This window comes from Silurus aristotelis (genome assembly GCF_946808225.1).
Source record: "Silurus aristotelis genome assembly, chromosome: 18".
Classification (NCBI taxonomy): domain Eukaryota; kingdom Metazoa; phylum Chordata; class Actinopteri; order Siluriformes; family Siluridae; genus Silurus; species Silurus aristotelis.
Window position 1 is genome coordinate 15,485,213 of NC_139591.1, and position 21,440 is coordinate 15,506,652.

General features: G+C 39.7%; 1 protein-coding gene across 3 annotated transcripts in view; it reads right to left on the bottom strand.

The window, feature by feature from the left end:
- Positions 1 to 461: 461 nt before the first annotated feature.
- The window catches only part of pdlim5b (PDZ and LIM domain 5b), a 57,603-nt gene continuing 36,624 nt past the window's right edge, over positions 462 to 21,440 (bottom strand). For 2 of the 3 annotated variants that reach the window (XM_083568340.1, XM_083568339.1), the window contains 8 exons: positions 18,528 to 18,700; positions 18,243 to 18,276; positions 11,452 to 11,591; positions 7,771 to 7,954; positions 3,287 to 3,467; positions 2,394 to 2,514; positions 1,900 to 2,015; positions 462 to 1,540 (listed from right to left, as the gene is read on the bottom strand). In XM_083568340.1, the coding sequence (XP_083424466.1) occupies positions 1,451 to 1,540; positions 1,900 to 2,015; positions 2,394 to 2,514; positions 3,287 to 3,467; positions 7,771 to 7,954; positions 11,452 to 11,591; positions 18,243 to 18,276; positions 18,528 to 18,700 (1,039 nt within the window). In that variant the 3' untranslated portion in view covers positions 462 to 1,450. Of the gene's footprint in view, positions 1,541 to 1,899; positions 2,016 to 2,393; positions 2,515 to 3,286; positions 3,468 to 7,770; positions 7,955 to 11,451; positions 11,592 to 18,242; positions 18,277 to 18,527; positions 18,701 to 18,899; positions 18,915 to 19,042; positions 19,064 to 20,141; positions 20,159 to 21,440 lie in introns of all 3 variants that reach the window. The other variant, XM_083568341.1, reaches the window with a different exon arrangement.

The following is a 21,440-nucleotide window of genomic DNA, read 5'->3' on the forward strand; positions in this document are numbered from 1 at the left end:
TCAGACAGTGTATCACAGTTTGTTGTGCAGCCACAGAATAGTCAGACTGCCCATGCTGACTGCTGTCCACCACCTACATCTGAAAGCACCTACAATGGTCATGTAAGCACCAGGAGACGTATGGTATTTGTGTAAACACAACAACTTTGTATTGGGGGCTTTAATGTATTAGGACTGGAAGCAGGTGGATTTTATATGTAAGTAAAATGTTTAAATAGATTGAATATATGTTATTTTAAAGTCACTTCTGCATTATTGTGATCATTATTATGTTGATTTGTTCCAGAAATGTGAATATATATATATTAGGTACGGTTGAAATGGGAAGAAAAAAAAAATGGCCTGCAGCCATTGTGTAGGTCTCAAAGCTGGAAAAAAAAAACTCTCTCTTTGTGGTCAACATAAAAACATACACATTTTAATTAGCTTTTGCAGAATTTAACCTGAAGCCGGAGACAGAGTTTGTTAAGAACAATGTTTATTTTCCCCTTTTTCATAGCTGAAAAGTGACAAACCTTTTCATAACAAATAAAGAAAAAACAATTCATATCATTTCCCCAGAGTGCACATTAAAGCTGAAATGTTTCATGTGAAGAATTATTATGTGCTCATTGTAGCTGAAGCGATACACTGAAGTGGTGAACACTCGATTTTTGATTTGAAAATACAGCTCCAAAATGCATCCTACATAAAACATGGCTGTTAACCGTTAAAACCAATTTTCCTCTCGACAGTCAGCGGAAACATGTGATATATATGAGAAGCCATCAGGAACCCTGTAAATGCATCAATAAATATATCGGGGAAAATGTTTCAGAGCCTGAAGTAGCAGAAAGGAGTAGGAGCGCTGAGTGCTGATTGAGCACGAAGCCCTGAATCAACACCTTCAAAAGGAAACTGGATAAAAACATCTTTAATTAATGAAGCTTATGTGGAAAGTTCTAGAACACATGAACAAAAATTCTTTGCAATTTAGTTTCAGTGAAGTTCCGATTTTTCGGAGCTCTCACCCGCCCGAAAAAAGAAAAATCTGACCTCACATTTTCATGTTGACTACATACAATTACCCTTTTCCTTTGTTTTATTATAGCAGATGCACTGACAATAGAAAAAGATGAAGAAACACTTTAAGAACATTTAAGAAAAAAAGAAAAAAAATCAACAATGCGTCCACTGAAAAGGACAGATAACATATAAAGCAAACTATATATTACTGTCTTCGAAAGCATCATAATTCTCATCAATACTTTATTTCATAGTGCGCCGCAAAGAGAAAAAACACAAAAAAAAGTCTAACAAACATCGCATCGGAGAACTAACCACTTTTCCCAGTAACGTCTTTATCAATACCTTAAAAAGAAAATCTCTCTCATAATAAAACACTAAAAGCTGATTGAGCTTTTTAAAAAATACAAACATTTCATCCCATTGGTCTGCTTAGTCGTGGAGATCAGATTTTGACAGTGTGTGCGTGCTTCTTGCACAGCGGCTTGTCTTTTTTGGCGAAGAAAGCCTGACCTTCTAGACTGGTGCTGCACACCTGGAGGACAAAAGAACACCGTTATACACTTTAATCTATGTTAAGATAAGGAATGAAACACTTCAGGCGCCACGTAATTGTTAGTTTATCAGCACAGCGCAGTGTTTTATTCCCCTTATTTCTGTAATACAAACTCCAAATGCATTATCTCTTTTGAGTCTCTCTGTGAATTACTCGTTATTATACAAACATATGCATTCATATCAAATTATATGAATTATAGTGGATTTACTGTCTGAGTTGCTGTTCAAGAAAATGACCACCTTCTGACCAATCGGATTTGAGAACTCAACAGCAGCTAATATTCCTCATGAGTATGTGTGTGCTTTACGTCAGCTCTCTTCCAGATGTGAACTTACAGAACACACGAAGCAGGTATCGTGCCAGGTGTAGCCCAGCGCCTCCAGAAATTTGTCCCCTGCCTCGATGGGGAAGTCGCAGCCATGGCAACTGGTACCGAAAAGATTGTAGTAGTCTAATAAAAGACAGACAAACAGGACACTGATTAGTCTGTGTAATTTAAAGTACCCTCACGATCCAATGTCTACCATAAATGGCAATAGTAATCAGAGCGCCATTAAAGGGCTGTAAAACCTTCTATGAGTTTTAATGGCTCTCCGATAACTTGTAAAGGTCACTGACTGTATAACGAGTGTTTAACGAGCACAGATTACTCAATTACTGGGCTGTAACTAACACCAGTCATGTGGGCTGGGCCTGTCTGGGTGTGCCTGTGTGGATGGGAAGGGGTTGGCTTGGGTGCAACTGTTTGCATTTGTGTGTGTGTGTGTGTGTGTGTGTGTGTGTGTGTGTGTGTGTGTGTGTGTGTGGGGTCTAGAGATTTGCCTTTTACCTCTTTCACAGTAGGGCTGTCCATCCTCAAGGTGGAAAGTGTTGTTGCGAATGGGCTGCTGGCAGGAGGTACACAGGAAGCAATACACATGCCAGGTTTGCTTCAGGGCATTGATGACTTCCTGTAAAGGAAAAAAAAAAAAAAAAAAAATGGCAGGATTAAATTTATATTAGAGCTGTTACTAAAGCCCCTGGCAAATATTCTCATTTTATTTCTTATCTGTCACAAACAAACAAAAAAACAATAAACACAGCAAATAACATGAAAATTACACCTAAAATTAAATTGTTAAATGCCCCTAATTAATCCCTGAATAATAGATTGTATTGTAAGTATTGTGCCTTATATATCATTATGCTTTAATCATCCTTTAATCATATCCAGTCCAAAAACATCATGTCCAAGTTCTTTCGATCAAAGAAAATTGCCCATGTGACCAAAGATAAACAAAATCATATCATCCATTCAAAAGGAGCCTAAAACACTCTGAAACACTGAACACAATCTCAAACTGATGCCTGAATGTCCTAGACCGCTCATTAGGGGAGGCGAACCCTCTTTCTCGCTCTATGGCGCTGACCTCCCCAGCACCGCTGCTGCATGTATAAAGCCTCTGTGCCAGGACCGGCGCTAATTGTCACACATCGGAGACAAGACTGCCAGCATCCCCTTCTCTGGCCTTGTAGCCCCTATGATCATTATTAAAGTGCTTTTTCCCACAAGGCTGTGAGGCTGTGAACGCCAAACCAGCAGACAATTATGAAAGGATACCGAGCCCAAGTTCAAACACTTCTTTAGATTACTTCCTTATGAGACCCTGAAACGGCAGCATCTGCTTTTCCAATACAGTGGTGATATTGTTTTTTGATTTTAGCTGTAGGTTAGTCCCTCACCCCGAGGATCTTCTGCTGGCAGCGGCAGCAGGAGGGGGCGAAGAACTGCTCGTAGCAGTGCTCGCAGTAAACAGCGCCGTGTTCCTCCACAAAGCCCACATCAGCCAGAGAGCTGCGGCAGTGAGCGCAGTTAAACTCCTCTGGATGCCACGACTTTCCCATAGCCACCAGGAATGGACCCCTAACACAAAGATAGACAGAGAGAGAGAAAATTGAATTTGTGCAAATAATGTGCAGGAACAATTAAGAATGAGCCTGTCCTTAAACTCAGTCATGAACAATGTAATCATTAATGAGTGTGAGACTGACAGTGCCAATATAAAATACACTATATGGACAAAAATATCGGGACACCTGACTTTTTTCTGCCATATGAACATCTTCTCCAAACTTTTACCGCAAAACTGGAGGCACACAACAGTACAGGACGTCTTTGGATGCTGCATAATAGAATTTTGCGTTCGCTTAAACTTGGAAACCCAAACCTGTTCCAGCATGGCAATGCCCCTGTGCACAAAGCCAGCTCCATGAAGATATGCTTTGCATGGTTTGGAGAGGAAGATCTTGAGTGGCCTGCTATAGATCTCAACCCTACTGAACTTTGGGATGAATTGGAACGCTGACTGCTGACTGAGCGGAGAAAATTATAAAAGCAATTGGGACTAAATGTGGAATACGATGCTCAAAAAGCACATCATATACTTATGAACAGGTGTCCGCAAACTTTTGCCAATATAGTGTATATACATTACTTATAAATGATTGTATACAACAGCATCATTAAATGCAGAACTCTGATTGGTCAGAATTTGTTGTATGAACACCAGTAGTCATATAAAGGATAAAGGTTGGTAATTTAAGACTAATAATGAATCATATTTTTAATAAAACATATGGGGAAGTTTCATTTTAGACTGCATTTATTTAACACTCATGGGAAGTGTCTCCAGTATCAGCGCTTTGCAACAGTCCGTAACAGTAGGTTTTACAGACTACATCTACATTACATTTAAATAAATGAATTTAATAAATTCAATTAATAAATAACAAAAGTTGCAAATGTCAGCAAATCGCTGTGAAATAAGAGGAACGAAGCACATTGGGACGTGCGGTTACAGGAGAATAATTACTTTGTTATGCTAACAGTAATTACACCTTGTGTTGTGGCCCCATCACACCGTCCCATCGTGGATCATTTTCATATAACTGCACACGCAGTGTTTTATTGGTTCCATAAGGTGCAATAATTGTAGTAATAGATAGTTTATGAATAAGATAAAATGATAATGTAATTAAATTATTCCAATTATCAAATAGTTTCTGGATTTTATTTTATTTGTCCATCCATAATAGTTAAAAGGATGGCTGTTAAGATGACTGCTCTATTTCCACTTCATCGGAACAAATAGAAATTTGGAAAGCATTAATAGTTTTTCTATGCAATGTGTATGTGAAGGTACATGTCTTATTGATGTCTTTTCATATAGAATTTGAGTTGGTATTACTGACACGGGCCCACCATGAGTAGCCTAGTATTGATTAGTCGTGACTGTGGTTAAGTTGATCCACTGGTTTTGATGGATGCTGCTGACAGAATTGATTATAGCATTTAATAAAATGAAATATAATAGGTTAAACAGAATAAGTCTAATAAATAAATATATATATATATATATATATATATATATATATATATATATATATATATATATATATATATATATATATATTTATTAATCATTTTTATTTTATTTTTATTATTTATTTATTATAATTATTTTTACAATTAAATGTTGCATCCTTTATTTTTATCAGCTGTTTATATCATTTTTATTTATTTATTATGAAATAATAGCAATAATCCCCTGGGTTCATACTTTGTACACTGATTGAAGAATTAAAAAGTTAAATAAAAGGTGTAGATATATTACATTTTTATATCACAATTTGTCTTTATAGGTTTATATATATATATATATATATATATATATATATATATATATATATATATATATATGGAATATACCATATCTATTGCAAGTTACAGATAGATGTACACCGCCCACTGTGAAAACAGACATTTTTGAAGCTCTGAACCAGAAGATGTGGCATCGATATTTGTTGAAGCAATGCAAGGAGCAAATTTCAACTCTGTCAGCGGGGAAGCAAGTTACAAATCGGATGATTAGCTGAGAGGGAAAACAAAGGGCTCGGGGCATATCGAATACCGAAAATGGAGACCTCAAGCTTGGATGTCATGGCCACGTTTTTTTTGTCAGGAGTCTGGGAGTCTATCCCTGGGTTGCAGCGATGTAACGTATACCAGCTCCAGAGCTCTGCAGCGCTCTGCCCTGAGCAGAGGTGGGAAGTAATGAGGTACAAATACTTTGTTACTGTACTTTAGATTTTTCTGGTATCAGTAATTTACTTCACTATTTATTTTGACAACTTTCATTTATTAAATCTTTCCACAAATGTCTGTACTTTCTACTTCTTGCATTTTCAAAACAGGCTTGTACTTTAGTTTGAATTTATTTGGTGACATGCTCAGTATTTTGTACTTCTCATTGCGTGCCGTTTTCAGCCCATCAACCTATTTTTAATTGCACGGCTTTTTCAATCTACCACTGGTGTATCATCTCCTGGCTCTCACGCACCACAGACGTAGGCTAGTTTACGACGCTAACAATGAGCAAGGCAGACGGCAACAAGAGCGTTAACGTGGATGAGACGGAGACATTCCTGATCAGCTGATCATCTTTTCTCTGCTCGTGTTCTATATGGTTGTTAACAAAATTTTATATTGTTTTATATTCATATATTAATATCATGTGAGGTCCACTTACCAGCCTGACACTAAAACAGGTAGTAGTAATAGCTAATTTTTCATTAAGTGGGTGCGTGTACTTTTGCCATCTCTGTTTCTGAGCTACCGAATGATGACAAGCCAACTCTCATTCTGCTGTGATAAAGGCGATGTGGCCCTGTCCTGGCTGTCACACCAAATTAATCCGCAATTACTTTCTGCACAAATTAAAGCTTACACCACATGTTCCAGTCACACTGAGCCGGGCTCTGCCTTGTCGCAGCTTTACATCATCCTACTTCCATTTAACGCTTTGCATCAATAGGATCGAACAATCTCCACTGTGGACAATTCATTAGCAGCATGAACATTCTGTCAATGACAATCTGACAGAAATGTATTAGGGATGTTATGATACATTGTGGCAAATGGTGCAAAATGTATGTATCTGGGAATTGGTAATACACAAGTTGGGAAATTGCCATTCTACAATTATCCAGGTCCAGTTACCAGCGTGACACTAAAACATGTAGTAATAAAAGCACATTTTTACTTAAGTGCATGTCTGAGCCCAGGTGATACAGCTTTACTGTTTGAACATCAGAGGTTCTAATCTGTGTATTGAATTGGAATTGAAATATATGGTCACATGATCATATTATTTCATGGAGAGCCTGCGAGATCTGCGTTGGCCTGTTAGCTTCCGAATTCTATAACCAGCTTGTAAGCGGCATGTTCTTCAGTAGTTTATTATAAAGTCCAACTTTTTGAAGGTTGTGATGAACCTGAAATAGATTCTGTTTATAATACTAAACAATTGTTTGTAGCAACATCCTGTTTCTTCAGACATTTGGCATCCGAATTACATATACAAATAATTTCTATTGATTTATATAAGCATGTTGAACACACCAAGGTAACCAAATCGCCCTGTTTCTCTGGTAGGTTTGTGTACTATGCTGAATATTTTCTACCCCTAAAAGGATGTAGTTAGTCATTTTGTAAACATTGCATGGAAAACATACACACTATGTAGTACACCAGGTTTTTTTACCTCACTGCCTATTGTCTAGCTTTTAAAAAGGGGTTTCTGCAGGTTTCACCAAGTCAAATTTAAGACTTAAGACTTTTTTTTTTAAGACTATTAACAATTAAATTTAAGATCTATATCACGTCATCAAAAACACACACACAAATACGTTGTTAGCAACTAGCCTTAACCAGGCCCTAAATAAATTTTTTTCATGCCAAGTATCGCTAAACTTGCCCTTCCCCATAGCAGAAAAATGAAATCCGTTTTACGTTTGTGGTACAATCAAAGAGATCGGCACCAATAACAGAAAGCTGACTGGCTGTTGCATGTTGGTCTCATTTGTAGTCGTAATACCACCAATTATATTTGGACTTGCGAAAGAAAAGAACTACACTATCATGGAAACGAACAAACAAAAACCTTCTAAAGTGCTGTGGCAGCATTTAAATGAGCTTTAGTGGTAGCGTTACATGGACATTCAAAAATTTAGTTTTAATTATTTCATTTATTTAAAACCTAGAATTTAGATTTTTCATTTTTAGACTTTCTTACATTTAAGACCCCGCGGAAACCCTGTAGAAATCAGAGCAGATGCATACAAAAGTGTAAAAACAACACACTTGTTGCCAAAACGGCAATGCTGACCTGATAACCATGTTGCAGTGACCACACATGGGAGTGCGAGTTCCAGCAGGGATGTGTTCTGCTCTTTGCACCAGTGAATCCTGGTCTTTGGGGTGAGGCTGGGGTGCGGGGCGGTCAAGACCCTTCGGAGCGCCGCCAGTCACTCGCCCTGTATGCACCGCTGGCACACCCGCTTTAGGAAGTCCTAATTAAAGACAAGAGAAAGAGACAAGATTGTAATCTGGGTGACCATTATGTGAACCTGACTCACAACAGTGTCTAAATTACTGCAGACAACGCGGTGTGGCAGTGCCATGACGAGGTAATAAGATCGCGTAATATTGTGCATGGCTGTGCAGCGTGACCATCGGTGATAGTGAGCTTCTCGTTAAGATAAATCTTCAATCCCTCCTTCTTTAGCGGGTTCATCGCAGGGCCTCGGACGACAGGGGCCATCTGTGTCCGGGACATCCACACCACTCAGGTCCAAAACAAAGGATCGGTTTACCCAAGTGCAAGGAAAAAAAAAAAAAAAAAAAAAAAAAAAAAAAAAAACATTCCCAGAGTCAGAAGAGACACCTGGCAAAATAATCCCCCCCAGTTCAGAGAGCTCAGAGAAGAGAAGCACAATCCCCTCCTTCTCTCAGTCCATGGCAGGGGGAGGTCAGAGGTCACCACGCCACAGAGGGAGGCACAGAGGCAGTCTTTCAGTCCAGCGCAGGAATCAATGCCCTGGGATTTCCTCCTGGCCGAGAGAATGAACCGTCAACAAAGTGCTATGTACTCGCACGGTTGTGAGAGAAGCCCAAAGACGAGGTCTCAGTTAAATGGAAAGAAGAACGAGTCTTTGCAAGTCTGTGTGCAGGATCTGTGGATCTGAAAACAGCAGTCAAACAGCCCGCCAGTCATCCTGGTGCTAAAGTAACACATTTTACAGTGGCACCATCGAGGCGAGAGACGAACCACTGCTTCGGGGTGCATCTTACCTGCAACAGACAGACATCTTAAAGATATATCCACTGCTCCAAGATGAGAGTGCAGACTTCCTGCTAAGTTCATTACGACTCACACTGTAGTCCAATTTCCAGGATAACACCGTGTGTGTTCCATCTTGCGTTCCAAGACATTTCGAAGAATTGTGTGACTTGTGTAGACTCACTCCCAGCTTTGATGCTATCCCAACAACATACATTGATTATGTCCTATTTTTTGCTATGTGACAAACTCCACTCTTGTGTGACCCAGGAAACTTCAGCCAACCACCTATTGCAAACTTTATTATCATCATGCAAGCTATTGAAAGTGAAGCTGTCAGTATGAGGGATGTTAATTATAATTGCAGTCATAAACAGTCTTTTTTTGCTGATTGAACAACAGATCTGAGAGAAAATGTGAAAATTGCTGACAGTCCCTGTTATTATCGTTGTAGTATCAAAACATGCTAACTAGCATCTGTTAATATTTAGCCTTTTATTACAAATATTTCCAGCTCCAGAGTTCTTATCCCTGAACAATGAGTGTCTTGCATCATAGATTATAATGTTAACTAGAAGGATGACTGTCGCTTAATAGAATCGTGAAGATCCACAAATCCAGATTACTGTGGTGGAAGTCACATCCTTAGACGACTTCTCTGCCCAGACCTCAGTAGACCTGAGATGCAGCAATGCTAATTCGGCTATTACAATCTTTCTAGAGTTGAAGATGCTTCATTTTATACTGTATGTCTAAACCAGCATTACCTGTATCAGTCCTCCTTGTATAATGCCAGTGGAAGTCTGTTAGCACAACAGAGCTGCTTTAAAGCTGTTGTTGCACATGCTCACAGGTCTTTCGGTGAAACAAGTACCAGATGCTTTTGTCAGACTATGGGACTTCCTGTTCCCCCAATGTGAACATTACTAATCTACCAGCTGCTGGACAGTTCATCCTGATTGCCTACAGTCTGGAATCACTCAGTCTGATGACCTTTGATTGGCGCGATCTTCACCATCAACCCCCTCCTGCCCCACCTTTATACTGACTCTCTTTGGCATTCTTTCTGTCTCTCTTTCTCTCTTGCTGATGACCTTATGCACCATATAATTATACCCGAGCTATTCCATGTCTGCGCTAGCAGTGATGAGGGCAGTGCACTAGAATGACTAAATGAATGGGAATCTTAAGGCACTTGGCCTTCCAGCACAGAAGTGCACTTGGTGAGGAAAGCATGGCTCCAGTGAAGCCCTGGGTGTTTGCTCTAGAGCCAGACGGTCGGCGAATGTGTATATTTTACCGTAAGAGACCTGTGCTTTGCAGCAATCACTCCTAGACCCCCTGTCAGCTTGCTCTTGATAAACCCCCCAGAGAGCCTCGCTTAGTAAACCCAGTCCAACTTCTCTAAATACCAACACTGCCAAGCTATAGGCACTCCGTGGTACACAGTGAACATGATAATAAGATCATCCAGTCCCCTGGGTAAATATTTAGCCTATGGCACCAAGCCTCGAGCACTCTGGGCTAAAATATGAACCCTGAAACGTCTCAGTTTAGTGGGCACTCGTTCACATAGCGAAAAAGTTGCAATTTCAATTTCACACCCGATTTGACAGTGTAACTGTTACAGCATATCACTTGAGCTCATTTAGTGAAATATCACTCAGTTTTTATTGGCACTGTGAACTTGAAGCTCTAAAATCCAATGGCACAGCAAGTGCTCTGTGGTGATAAACACTGGTGACACAGGCTGTAAATTAAAAAGCACTAGGTTGCCACCTACAGGGCAAGAAGGAAATTGTGCTGCATTTCCTATTGAAAAAACGTGAGAAAATTTTGAACGTTTCGAAAAAGAGATTGCGGAGCTCATTCGATAACTTTAGTACTGACAGCATGTCTAAATACAGAAATGCATGTCAGCCATGTAACTGCATTAAATACTTTAGGAATTTATACTATTTTTTTCAATTATAATTGTCTGTAATTATCCAATTCTTATCTAGTAATCATTCACTCGTTCATTTAACTACAGACATTGTATTTACATGGAATTGATATGGAATCTACTGTATTGTATTTGTGTATCTGTGTTGCCGTGTTGCACTGCACGCATTTTGCATTGTACAGTCACTTTGGCTGCAATGTTGTGTTAAAACACCAAAAGTAATTTTATATATTTGAATAAATAAAAAATTTGGACTTATTCGGAACTCCGACCCAGACATTAAGCCTGATTCTGACTCTTCAGTCTTCAGACCAACCATGTCTCCCATATTATACAACAGTTTAAATCCCAGAAAGGTGAAGGCTTACTGAGAAATATGTGAATCCATCCAACTGTACATTGGGGAGAAAGCGTATGCATCACTCGTATTCAGAATGCAAGGCTTATTCTGTACTTTTAGACTTTCAGCTGTGTTTAGGATTTGATCTCACAATCTCCGGATAATAGGGCAAAATTTTGAACTTTGATACTGAGTATTACTCTGACCTTGACTCTGATTTCAAGTCTGATTCAGACCCTGCCACTGACCTCTGACTCTGAACATGATTCAACCCCTGATTCGGACTTTTAACCTCATTTTTATTTATTTATTTATTTATTTATTTATTTTAATCTTTATTTAGTCCAAATTGGGTTCACAATTATAATCTAGATTTCATTGTTCCAGCACTTAAAGTGGTCCGGATTGCTCTAGAAAAAAGTTTTTTCTATCTCTTACTCACCTGCAGTGTTCCCAGACTGCCAGCTCTTGGCGGGTGCAGTGACAGGAGCAGGGACTCCATTTCCAGGGCAGGACACTTTGCTCATAGTTTTAACCATTGACATGGAATGAGTGTTCGCATGAACGTCCCCTACAGCCTCACTATGGAAGAGAAAGAGACAGAGAACTAGACATTTACATTTATGGTATCTGTCAGACGCCCTTATCCAGGGTCATTATTACCTGGAGTTTCATCATTGATTTGACTCATTCACAAACATCTCGCAGTATTGATCGTAGTAGAATTATTAGTTTTGAAGGACTCAGATTTGATATTGGCTTTCGAGCAGATTTATCTGTGATTGCAGGCTGCAGAATCGAACCATCAGCTGCTAAATGAGATCCTCGGATGGGTTTGTTATGGTAACCATAAGCAGGAACACACACAAAGGTTTAACCATAAGCCTGGGCAGCTGTCCTTTCCGTGACCGCAGTCTCACACACACACTTACACGCACTATACATACTGTGTTCTTTTAGACACTGCTCATGCTACAACATTTTATTAGGCATATGAATATAATAGATATCATTTATATTATGACGGTGGTCTATAGTTATGTCATTATTATAGTATTATAGTAATGCTTTATATTATTTGTAGGTCTCACCTAAAAGTATTTCTATTGGGTGTGTCTAGGAAAGCTAGATTCATACTGGTCATATCACATCAGACTCGAATCATTTCATTCATAATACATCAGTTATATATATATATATATATATATATATATATATATATATATATATATATATATATATATATATATATATATATATATATATATATATATATGAAAATTATATATATACAGTGGGTACGGAAAGTATTCAGACCCCTCTTAAATTTTTCACTTTTTGTTATATTGCAGCCATTTGCTAAAATCATTTAAGTTCATTTCTTTTCCTCATGAATGTACACATAGCACCCCATACTGACAGAAAAACACAGAATTGTTGACCTTTTTGCAGATTTATTAAAAAAGAAAAACTGAAATATCACATGGTCCTAAGTATTCAGACCCTTTGCTGTGACACTCAAATATTTAACTCAGGTGCTTTCCATTTCTTCTGATCATCCTTGAGATGGTTCTACACCTTCATTTGAGTCCAGAAATTTTTGATTATACTGATTGGACTTGATTGGGAAAGCCACACACCTGTTTATATAAGACCTTCCAGATCACAATGCATGTCAGAGCAAATGAGAATCATTAATGTCAAAGGAACTGCCTGAAGAGCTCAGAGACAGAATTGTGGCAAGGCACAGATCTGGCCAAGGTTCCAAAAATTTTTTTGCTGCACTTAAGGTTCCTAAGAGCACAGTGGCCTCCATAATCCTCAAATGGAAGATGTTTGGGACGACCAGAACCATTCCTAGAGCTGGCCGTCCGGCCAAACTGAGCTATCGGGGGAGAAGAGCCTTGGTGAGAGAGGTAAAGAAGAACCCAAAGATCACTGTGGCTGAGCTCCAGAGATGCAGTCGGGAGATGGAAGAAAGTTGTAGAAAGTCAACCATCACTGCAGCCCTTCACCAGTGGGGCTTTATAGCAGAGTGGCCCGACGGAAGCCTCTCCTCAGTGCAGGACACATGAAAACCCGCATGGAGTTCTCCAAGATGGTGAGAAATAAGATTCTCTGGTCTGATGAGACCAAGATAGAACTTTTTGGCCTTAATTCTAAGCGGTATGTGTGGAGAAAACCAGGCACTGCTCATTACCTGTCCAGTATAGTCTCAACAATGAAGCATGGTGGTGGCAGCATCATGCTGTGGGGGTGTTTTTCAGCTGCAGGGACAGGACGACTGGTTGCAATCGAGGGAAAGACGAATGCGGCCAAGTACAGGGATATCCTGGACAAAAACATTCTCCGGAGTGCTCTGGACCTCAGACTGGGCTGAAGGTTTACCTTCCAACAAGACAATGACCCTAAGCACACAGCTAAAATAACGATGGAGTGGCTTCACAACAACTCCGTGACTGTTCTTGAATGGCCCAGCCAGAGCCCTGACTTAAACCCAATTGAGCATCTCTGGAGAGACCTAAAAATAGCTGTCCACCAACGTTTACCGTCCAACCTGACAGAACTGGAGAGGACCTGCAAGGAGGAATGGCAAAGGATCCCTGAATCCAGGTGTGAAAAACTTGTTGCAGCCTTCCCAAAAAGACTCCTGGCTGTATTAGATCAAAAGGGGGCTTTTACTAAATACTGAGCAAAGGGTCTGAATACTTAGGACCATGTGATATTTCAGTTTTTCTTTTTTAATAAATCTGCAACAGTGTCAACAATTCTGTGTTTTTCTGTCAATATGGGGCGCTATGTGTACATTCATGAGGAAAAGAAATGAACTTAAATGATTTTAGCAAATGGCTGCAAAATAAAAAAGAGTGAAAAATTTAAGGGGGTCTGAATACTTTCCGTACCCACTGTATATATATATATATATATATATATATATATATATATATATATATATATATATATATATATATATATATATATATATATATATATACACACGTATACACATATACACACATACATACATATATATACACATACATATATACACATACATATATATAAACACACACACACACACACACACACACACACACATATAGTGCAACCTCGATACTCGCGAGTAACACAGTAATTGTGAATTACTTGTCATAAATGTTTTATTCACTACTTTAAATAAATAATACAATAATAAAATAGTTTTTTACACATTTTTATGTAATTTATTAGTACAAACTCACGAGTTACACTTAGTCCGCTTTCAAATGAAAAGTCGCGAACTATCGAGGTCGCTAATATCGGGGTTCCACTGTGTGTGTATATACGGTATATATATATATATATATATATATATATATATATATATATATATATATATATATATATATATATATGTAAAATGTTAAATGATTTACTCCAATGTTAGAATCACCAATAGCCAATAAAAGTAAAATGATGATAAATTTCTCATCAAACATAATGAAATGGCGTCGTGAGTGAAGGTGAACGGCATATGGGGGTTTTGTAATTAAAGAGTAACGGATGAAGATTGTCTGAGCCAATACAGGAAAAGATTAAACACTTACTTATAAAACACTATAAAGCAATTACCTATGACAGGAAACTATATCAACCCTGGTCTTTATGAACCGAATTAGAAGCTGGTCTCCACATAAGCAATTAATACCAATCTAGCCAATCTAGCCAATTACAGGGGATGTGTTTTGGATTAGGCCCATTCAGGAATCTAAGCCTGACCAGATTGATCAAATAAATCTGGCCAATAGACCCAGCAGTCCCAGATGGTTTGTTAATGAAGAAACCAAGTGCCAACAAAAATGGCTGGCACTGACTTCACTCCAGCAGTTTACTGCCCCAGTTTCCCACCCAACAACCAACCCCCATTCATGTCCCACCCTCTGCCTTGCAAAAACAGAACTAACGCTACAATATTTACAACCTGTCCTCATACATAATAGAATAATAAAAACCTTTTAAGTAACAGTCCATATGTACTGCTCTTTTCATAATGCTGTTTAAAGACAACAATCCAATGCACATTATGGGAAATCTACAGCACCGCTTAAACAGATGGGAGTAGGGAAAAAAAATGTTCCAGCATGCCCAATGCCAGCAGGGGAAACCGTATCTGAGAAAGCACCATGGAAGCCGTGTTTAAGGTAGGGCACTGGAAGGGCCTGGGCATGTAGTGGCCATATGTACAGGCAGCTGGTTACATGAGGTGCCGCCATAACCAGTACTTTTTATGTGTGAACTTGATATAAGGAATTTAGATGCCGGCCCTGAGTGGGAAATAAAATGGCTTCAATCACATTTTCCAAGGTTCCCCGGGACTCCACTGTGTGGCCAAATGCGTGATGCTGAAACAGTGAATAAACGTGGACCTTATAAATCCTGTTTATTCAAGGACCCCTTTAGTCATGAACCCCTTCCCAAGTATTACAAGTGTTTTCCATGAATGAAACGCACACTTTCCGATTACAGAATGTGGAAAAATTTCTCAAGAACAAATATGACTTCATTTCAAAATGAAACGAAGGTTGCAGCACGTCTGGCGCTGACTGACGTCTTTTATGAGGTCAAGACTGTCTGTCTTTCCCGGTGCTACAGGCTGCCGATAATGTTTCATATTTCTAAGATTTTAATTACGAGTGCAAACCTCTGGAGTGTTTATAGTTCAAAGGGCTTAAGAGTGGATTTTCACACACTATACCAGGGGCACAAAAGGACCCTTTCATGGACACATTGTTTAAGTGCAGTATAATAATATTTACTTTAATCTGCTACACTTTCCATTGATAGAACACAATGCACTTCTTTATTATTTACCGGTGTCTAGAAAAGCATTTTGTGGCAGAGCTAGAGGTCGAACTAAAACAAGAATGTCCATGCATCGATAAAACCAGGGTAAGAAAAACGTCTTTACCATACTGCCATCTGGAGGACATTGCCAGCACTGCATGTCCACCCTCCAGTACCCTGTGGCTGGTCATGACAAAAGTGCATTAAAGCGAATGGAGTATTAATATATAATGCACCCTCTGGTTCTGTTCCACCTCTGCCCGATCCAATACGTTATGTATTGCTTTGCTTGTCTCCATTCTTTTACTTCTGCACCACATGTTCCATTTTGTTCTTTATGTTTCTTATTGCCAGGGGGGACAAAACAAGGAGAGAATAAAGGCAGGAGAGACGGGTGTAAAGAGGCAGCGCTAGGAGCTGCTCAGCCCAAAGGAGAAAGCTCATCTATTATTTATCCATGACAATAAATAAATATTGGATATGTACAGCGGTTTTTCCATCAGAGACCAGACAGGAGCTGGCGGTTCTTCGTGCGATGAGTGAGTGAGAGAGAAGGAGTGAGAGAAAGAGAAAGAGAGAAAAACATCTCGGCATGCAAGAGACAATTTCCTGGATGAACAGAATTGCTACACGCCTCCCATATGGTAGTCACGCTGTAAGAACAAAATATATGATGTGCATTACAGTTAGCATGGAATGATAAATGACATTATCCTGTAGGTTTCTGGGCAACCAAAACATGAGGCTGGGCAGCATTGTTCCTTTCTTTATGACTTGTCCAGCCACGTAATGCATGACTTTTGCACGACCTTACCCTAAGAGCTCCGACTTTTATGATGTCATGATTTAATCGGAAGAGTTGAAGGTGCTGAGAGCGGACAGATAGAAAGAGACAGATCAACAGAAAGAAAGAAAGAAAGAAAGAAAGAAAGAAAGAAAGAAAGAAAGAAAGAAAGAAAGAAAGAAAGAAAGAAAGAAAGAAAGAAAGAAAGAAAGAAAGAAAGAAAGAACCCTTGAAAGAGAGAACAAGTGACTCAGAAAGAGAGAGTAAAGAAGAAACTTTATTGAAACACAGAAGACACTGCAACTATTTGAAATCAGATACAGAAGTCAGTAAAGCAGAGAAGAGTTTTAAAAATAAATTTGAAGAAAAACAGAAAACATTGAAAACAGGGGAAAAAGAAGCGAACACAACCGGCTAGACTAAAATAATAACAATTTGAGATGTAAATCATGCAAGAGAAATTCTCTTTGTTTTCTGTTGCTTTCTTTTTAATAACATGGCAACCTGCATCTTGATTTTCACTGACTTTCACATAAACCACAAAAAAATGTAAATAACTTTCAACTGCCTTTTTGAACAATCAGTCATGTGTGAAATGAAAGGTGTAGTGCAGCCAAGTGAGGGTGATACACAGCAGAGGGGAAACAGGATGAAGCGTCACGTGACTACTGGACATTGAGCACCCGAGCTGAGACTCCGTGATGCCAGTCCCGGAGCTTGTTGTACATGGGCCGTACGACCTCAGGGTCGACTTTGTTCACCCTGATGTCCCACGATAGAAAGGCAACAGCAGAGGACACGAAACAGGAGAAGACATGTTACTTTTTTCAGCAATGCTGTACAAACCAAATCATACTGTGTTAAGCATGCGACAACACGGGGGCAAGCTTTTGTGAAACTCAACACACTCCTATATATGGAATGGCTCGCTTATCCATGCCTCCCGAGTACCAATAAATCTTCATAACAGCAATTACATTCAGAAACGAGCAGCATAGACGCTAGCCAGTGTTGTTTACAAGACTCTAGCCTTCAGACCCACTGACTCATGATGGTTTCCATTTCCATGCATTTTTCTTCTTGTGTACAGCTCCCTGATTACCCACAATTCTTATTATTTACCCATGGGGACTGCATTCCAGTGCGGTTTGCATTCCACAACGATCGTTAGAGAAATTAAGACGATAAGTGAAGATGTAAATTCCAGACTTGTCAACAGTGGACTCGCTCATCCGGGCAGACAATATGAATCTATATTCACACTAACAAGCACCATTTAAATGGATTTATTTATTTTTTATTTGACCCAAATCAGGTATGACACAAATCCAAATTACTTGCTCTAATAATTCTTCGTGCTAACATTGTGGTCTGCGTGGACCATTTCTTCAGTTCCCTACTCACAACCTGCAGTTAGACCCAGTGTATTGTTCAACATGTATAGACCAAGTATAGACCAATCGGTGTATAGAAGACGACAAACTAGAAGACTGACAAACAATTTAGGTGCAATCTGTCTAAATTGCCACATTTAGGGCAAACCAGTGGGGAAAATAATAATGCGTAAAAACACGTGCATAAGAACATGGGACCCTTTATCGAACGAATCACAAGAGCATGCTTACTTCTTTCCAGGACTGTTGCTCTCGTGGGCAGGTTCTGCAAAAAGGAAACAGAGAACACAGAAAATTCAGTGAGCAACACGACAGGGGAAATACAAAATGGAATACAAAGAAGTGTGAGAAACTGACAATAAAAAAAATAATAAACGCATGTTTAACTTCTATTGCTTGACACAAATCACAGGAAATGAAGCAGCTGCTTGAGCATCTGAAAGTATCAGCAGGGGGAAGCTTTACGGCTCTTTCAGGGACACTAACCCTGGCTTATGAGCCGAGGTTGGTACTGACCGTTCTCTGTGCCTGTGATCTGTGCCAGGATGCGAAAGGAGCGGGACTGAGAGGTTCCAGTGCGTGGGCGCCAGTCCTCAGTGTCCTCGATCAGCCGCTTTTTACTGGAGTCGCTCAGGTGAGAGCCGTGATTGACTACCAGCTCTGTCTCAGCAATGGGCTTCCTGGGAACTCTGACAAAAACCCAGAGAAGTGTGTCGCTCATTAATAAATCAAAATATGATGATATTTCACAAACTCCTCTAATGTACGAGAAAGAAAACGCTTATTATCCTTGTATATAAAAAAAACACACACACACACACACACACACACACACACACACACACACACAAAGGTCAACACTAAATCACGACATGTTATTCCTGTTACCTGGGCGGAGTCTTTCTGTGGGACGGAGTTTACAAAGACGTGACAGAAAGCAGAAAAGCAGGAAATGAGAAAAGGGTCAGAATTTTGAGTGTCGATCAATAAGTGTTTCTTTTTATTCCAAATAACAAACTGCAGCCACTTACTTAAGAATACTGTGAGGCCCACTATGAAAGTAAGAGATGGATATAATAACAGTCAGTTAATCAATATGTCAGAAGTCTGTATTTATGTTTGAGTTTAAAGTCAACATAAAGGAGTAGCTCATGAAAGCTGAAAATGGATTTACTCAATCGGCACATCTGACGCTAAACGTTTCATTCTTTAGTTTTTGTTATGAAGCCTTTTTTTCCCCCTCCTAGACATTATGGAGTATGGCCTTCAAGTGCACTGTGACTCTTTGGCATTAATGCTAGACCAAGCATTCTGTTTTTGTAACCAGGGACCCATTTAACTGTAAAGTAAATTTTTCATCTGTAGGAATACATTTAGTGCATAACGTAAATGTGTGCAATAATATTTTGTCTATTTATTAGTACCATAAAATTTTTATCCCTGAGCGTTCCACTGACAAAAACCACTACGATCGAGCAGACATTAATTACAGACTGTGAGTTATTGAGGTTTAAATTAAACCCACTGAATTGAAGTGAGTAGTCAAGCAGGCTAAAAGCTATAAGGACTCAATAATTAATAGAATTTTTGCTAATGATGAGGTGTAACTGCGGTAACTAAAAAACTATATTTTTACAGGCCCTTCTTTGAGAATTTGTCCTACCCCCCCCCCCCCCCCCTCTCCAGTTTGAAGGTAGAATTGCATCAATAACCACAAGATGGCAGCACTGCATGCAGATTTCACTGTTGTCTCTAATAAAACCACTTCTTAGGTGCTCCCTTCCATCATACATACACACATGCATACTCAAAATGTCAGAGTGCTCAACAGCTACACTATTAATACCCGTGCTAACACACATTGTGTACTATAATTAATAGCAGGCCTTGAAAAAACACACAGGGACGAAGAAGGATTGACGTGAGCACATGCTGTGCTCTGACAAGCACTGACCACACAAGAACCGAATGAGATAATGGAAGGAATGGTAAGGAGAAATAATGCCAGTTAGGAAAGTGCGCTAAAGACAAGTACATTCATGCTTCGAGAGTTAACTGGGGTGAATCGGTTAATGACGTCACACCTCAAACACAGGCACAAACAGATACCAGTATAGCAATAACACTGACTTTGTTACTGGCTCCTCCTGTAGGGGAAAACAAAAAAAGAAGAGAGAGAGACAGAAGGAAACAGAGAGCGAAACAGACGTGTGAACAAGACTTATAAAACTGCAGGAAGGGTGCGCATGAAGAAAATCGGGTTAGTACGCTCTCATTCGCACACACATGCTTCTACTTCGCTTAACCAAGCAAACAGGATGTTCCCAGCTCGCACAAAGGAACAGAAAGATGTTCCACTAATCCTTTAGCTTGAATCTGGTTTTCATGTGGGGGGGTTTTGTGCGAGCCTCAAAAAACGCTTTGTTCGAAACTTTAAATTGCCAACGACAACAAGGAAGCAAAACAGCAACAAAGCCTTCTGGGGCGCCGCACACACTCGCACTACAGAGCACCTCCGGGAACATCTGAGATGAATTACTTTAATGTGAGAGGCTGCACGAGTCAAACATCAGCACCGTGGCTCCTCCCTGGACACTAATTGGCCGACTTGGTAAACGCAGCTGGAAGTTTGTGGAAGGAGAAGTTACAGGAGTTCCTGAAAAGCGTTCGAGGACGAGATGCAGGCCTCGTCGATAAAGTCAAACACATAACCAAGTCCCTGCCATGCCCCTGATGAACCACGGGAAAATAGGTTCACATGGGTTATAAAGAGGGCACTACAAAAAAAAAAAAAAAAACACACATTTTCTAGTAGGCATTATTAGGGGGACATTTCAAGGTACTACAGGAAGAACTACACAGGTCTGGCACCGCCACACCTCGTCCACATCTCATCATTACTATACACATATAGACTCTGTTTTCCTGTAAACACATTACAAAAACAAACATGTTTCCAAGCCATTTCTATACAGCTGAGGTCAATGGAAAGGGGACAAACTGAGGCCCCTCGAGTTATAACAGGAAGGACTACCCAGGTGTGCCACCACCACACCCCGCCCACAACCCTCACTGGGCCATAACTATACACACATGGACGTCTGTTTTCCTGTAAACACGCAGACTCTGCGTCACTCACGTTTGCATGTGCTGAGTGGATCTGCTGCTGCGTCTCCCCTGTTAGACACAATATCACTAACGACACGGCTGTTCGTCTTCCATCCTCACGTTAATCAACCCTGAAGGTCTGGCACGAAAGATCACACAAATTCCATTTGTGGCCATGTTTGTTCCCTAATTAGAGCCAAGTGCATGCACTCTCAAAGAAGGGGGCACAGATGATGTTAAGCAGACCACCAATTAGACAAAGGCAAGCATTAGCGACGCGAAGTGCCTCGCTGAGTTTCTCATCCAGGCCTGCAGATTGAG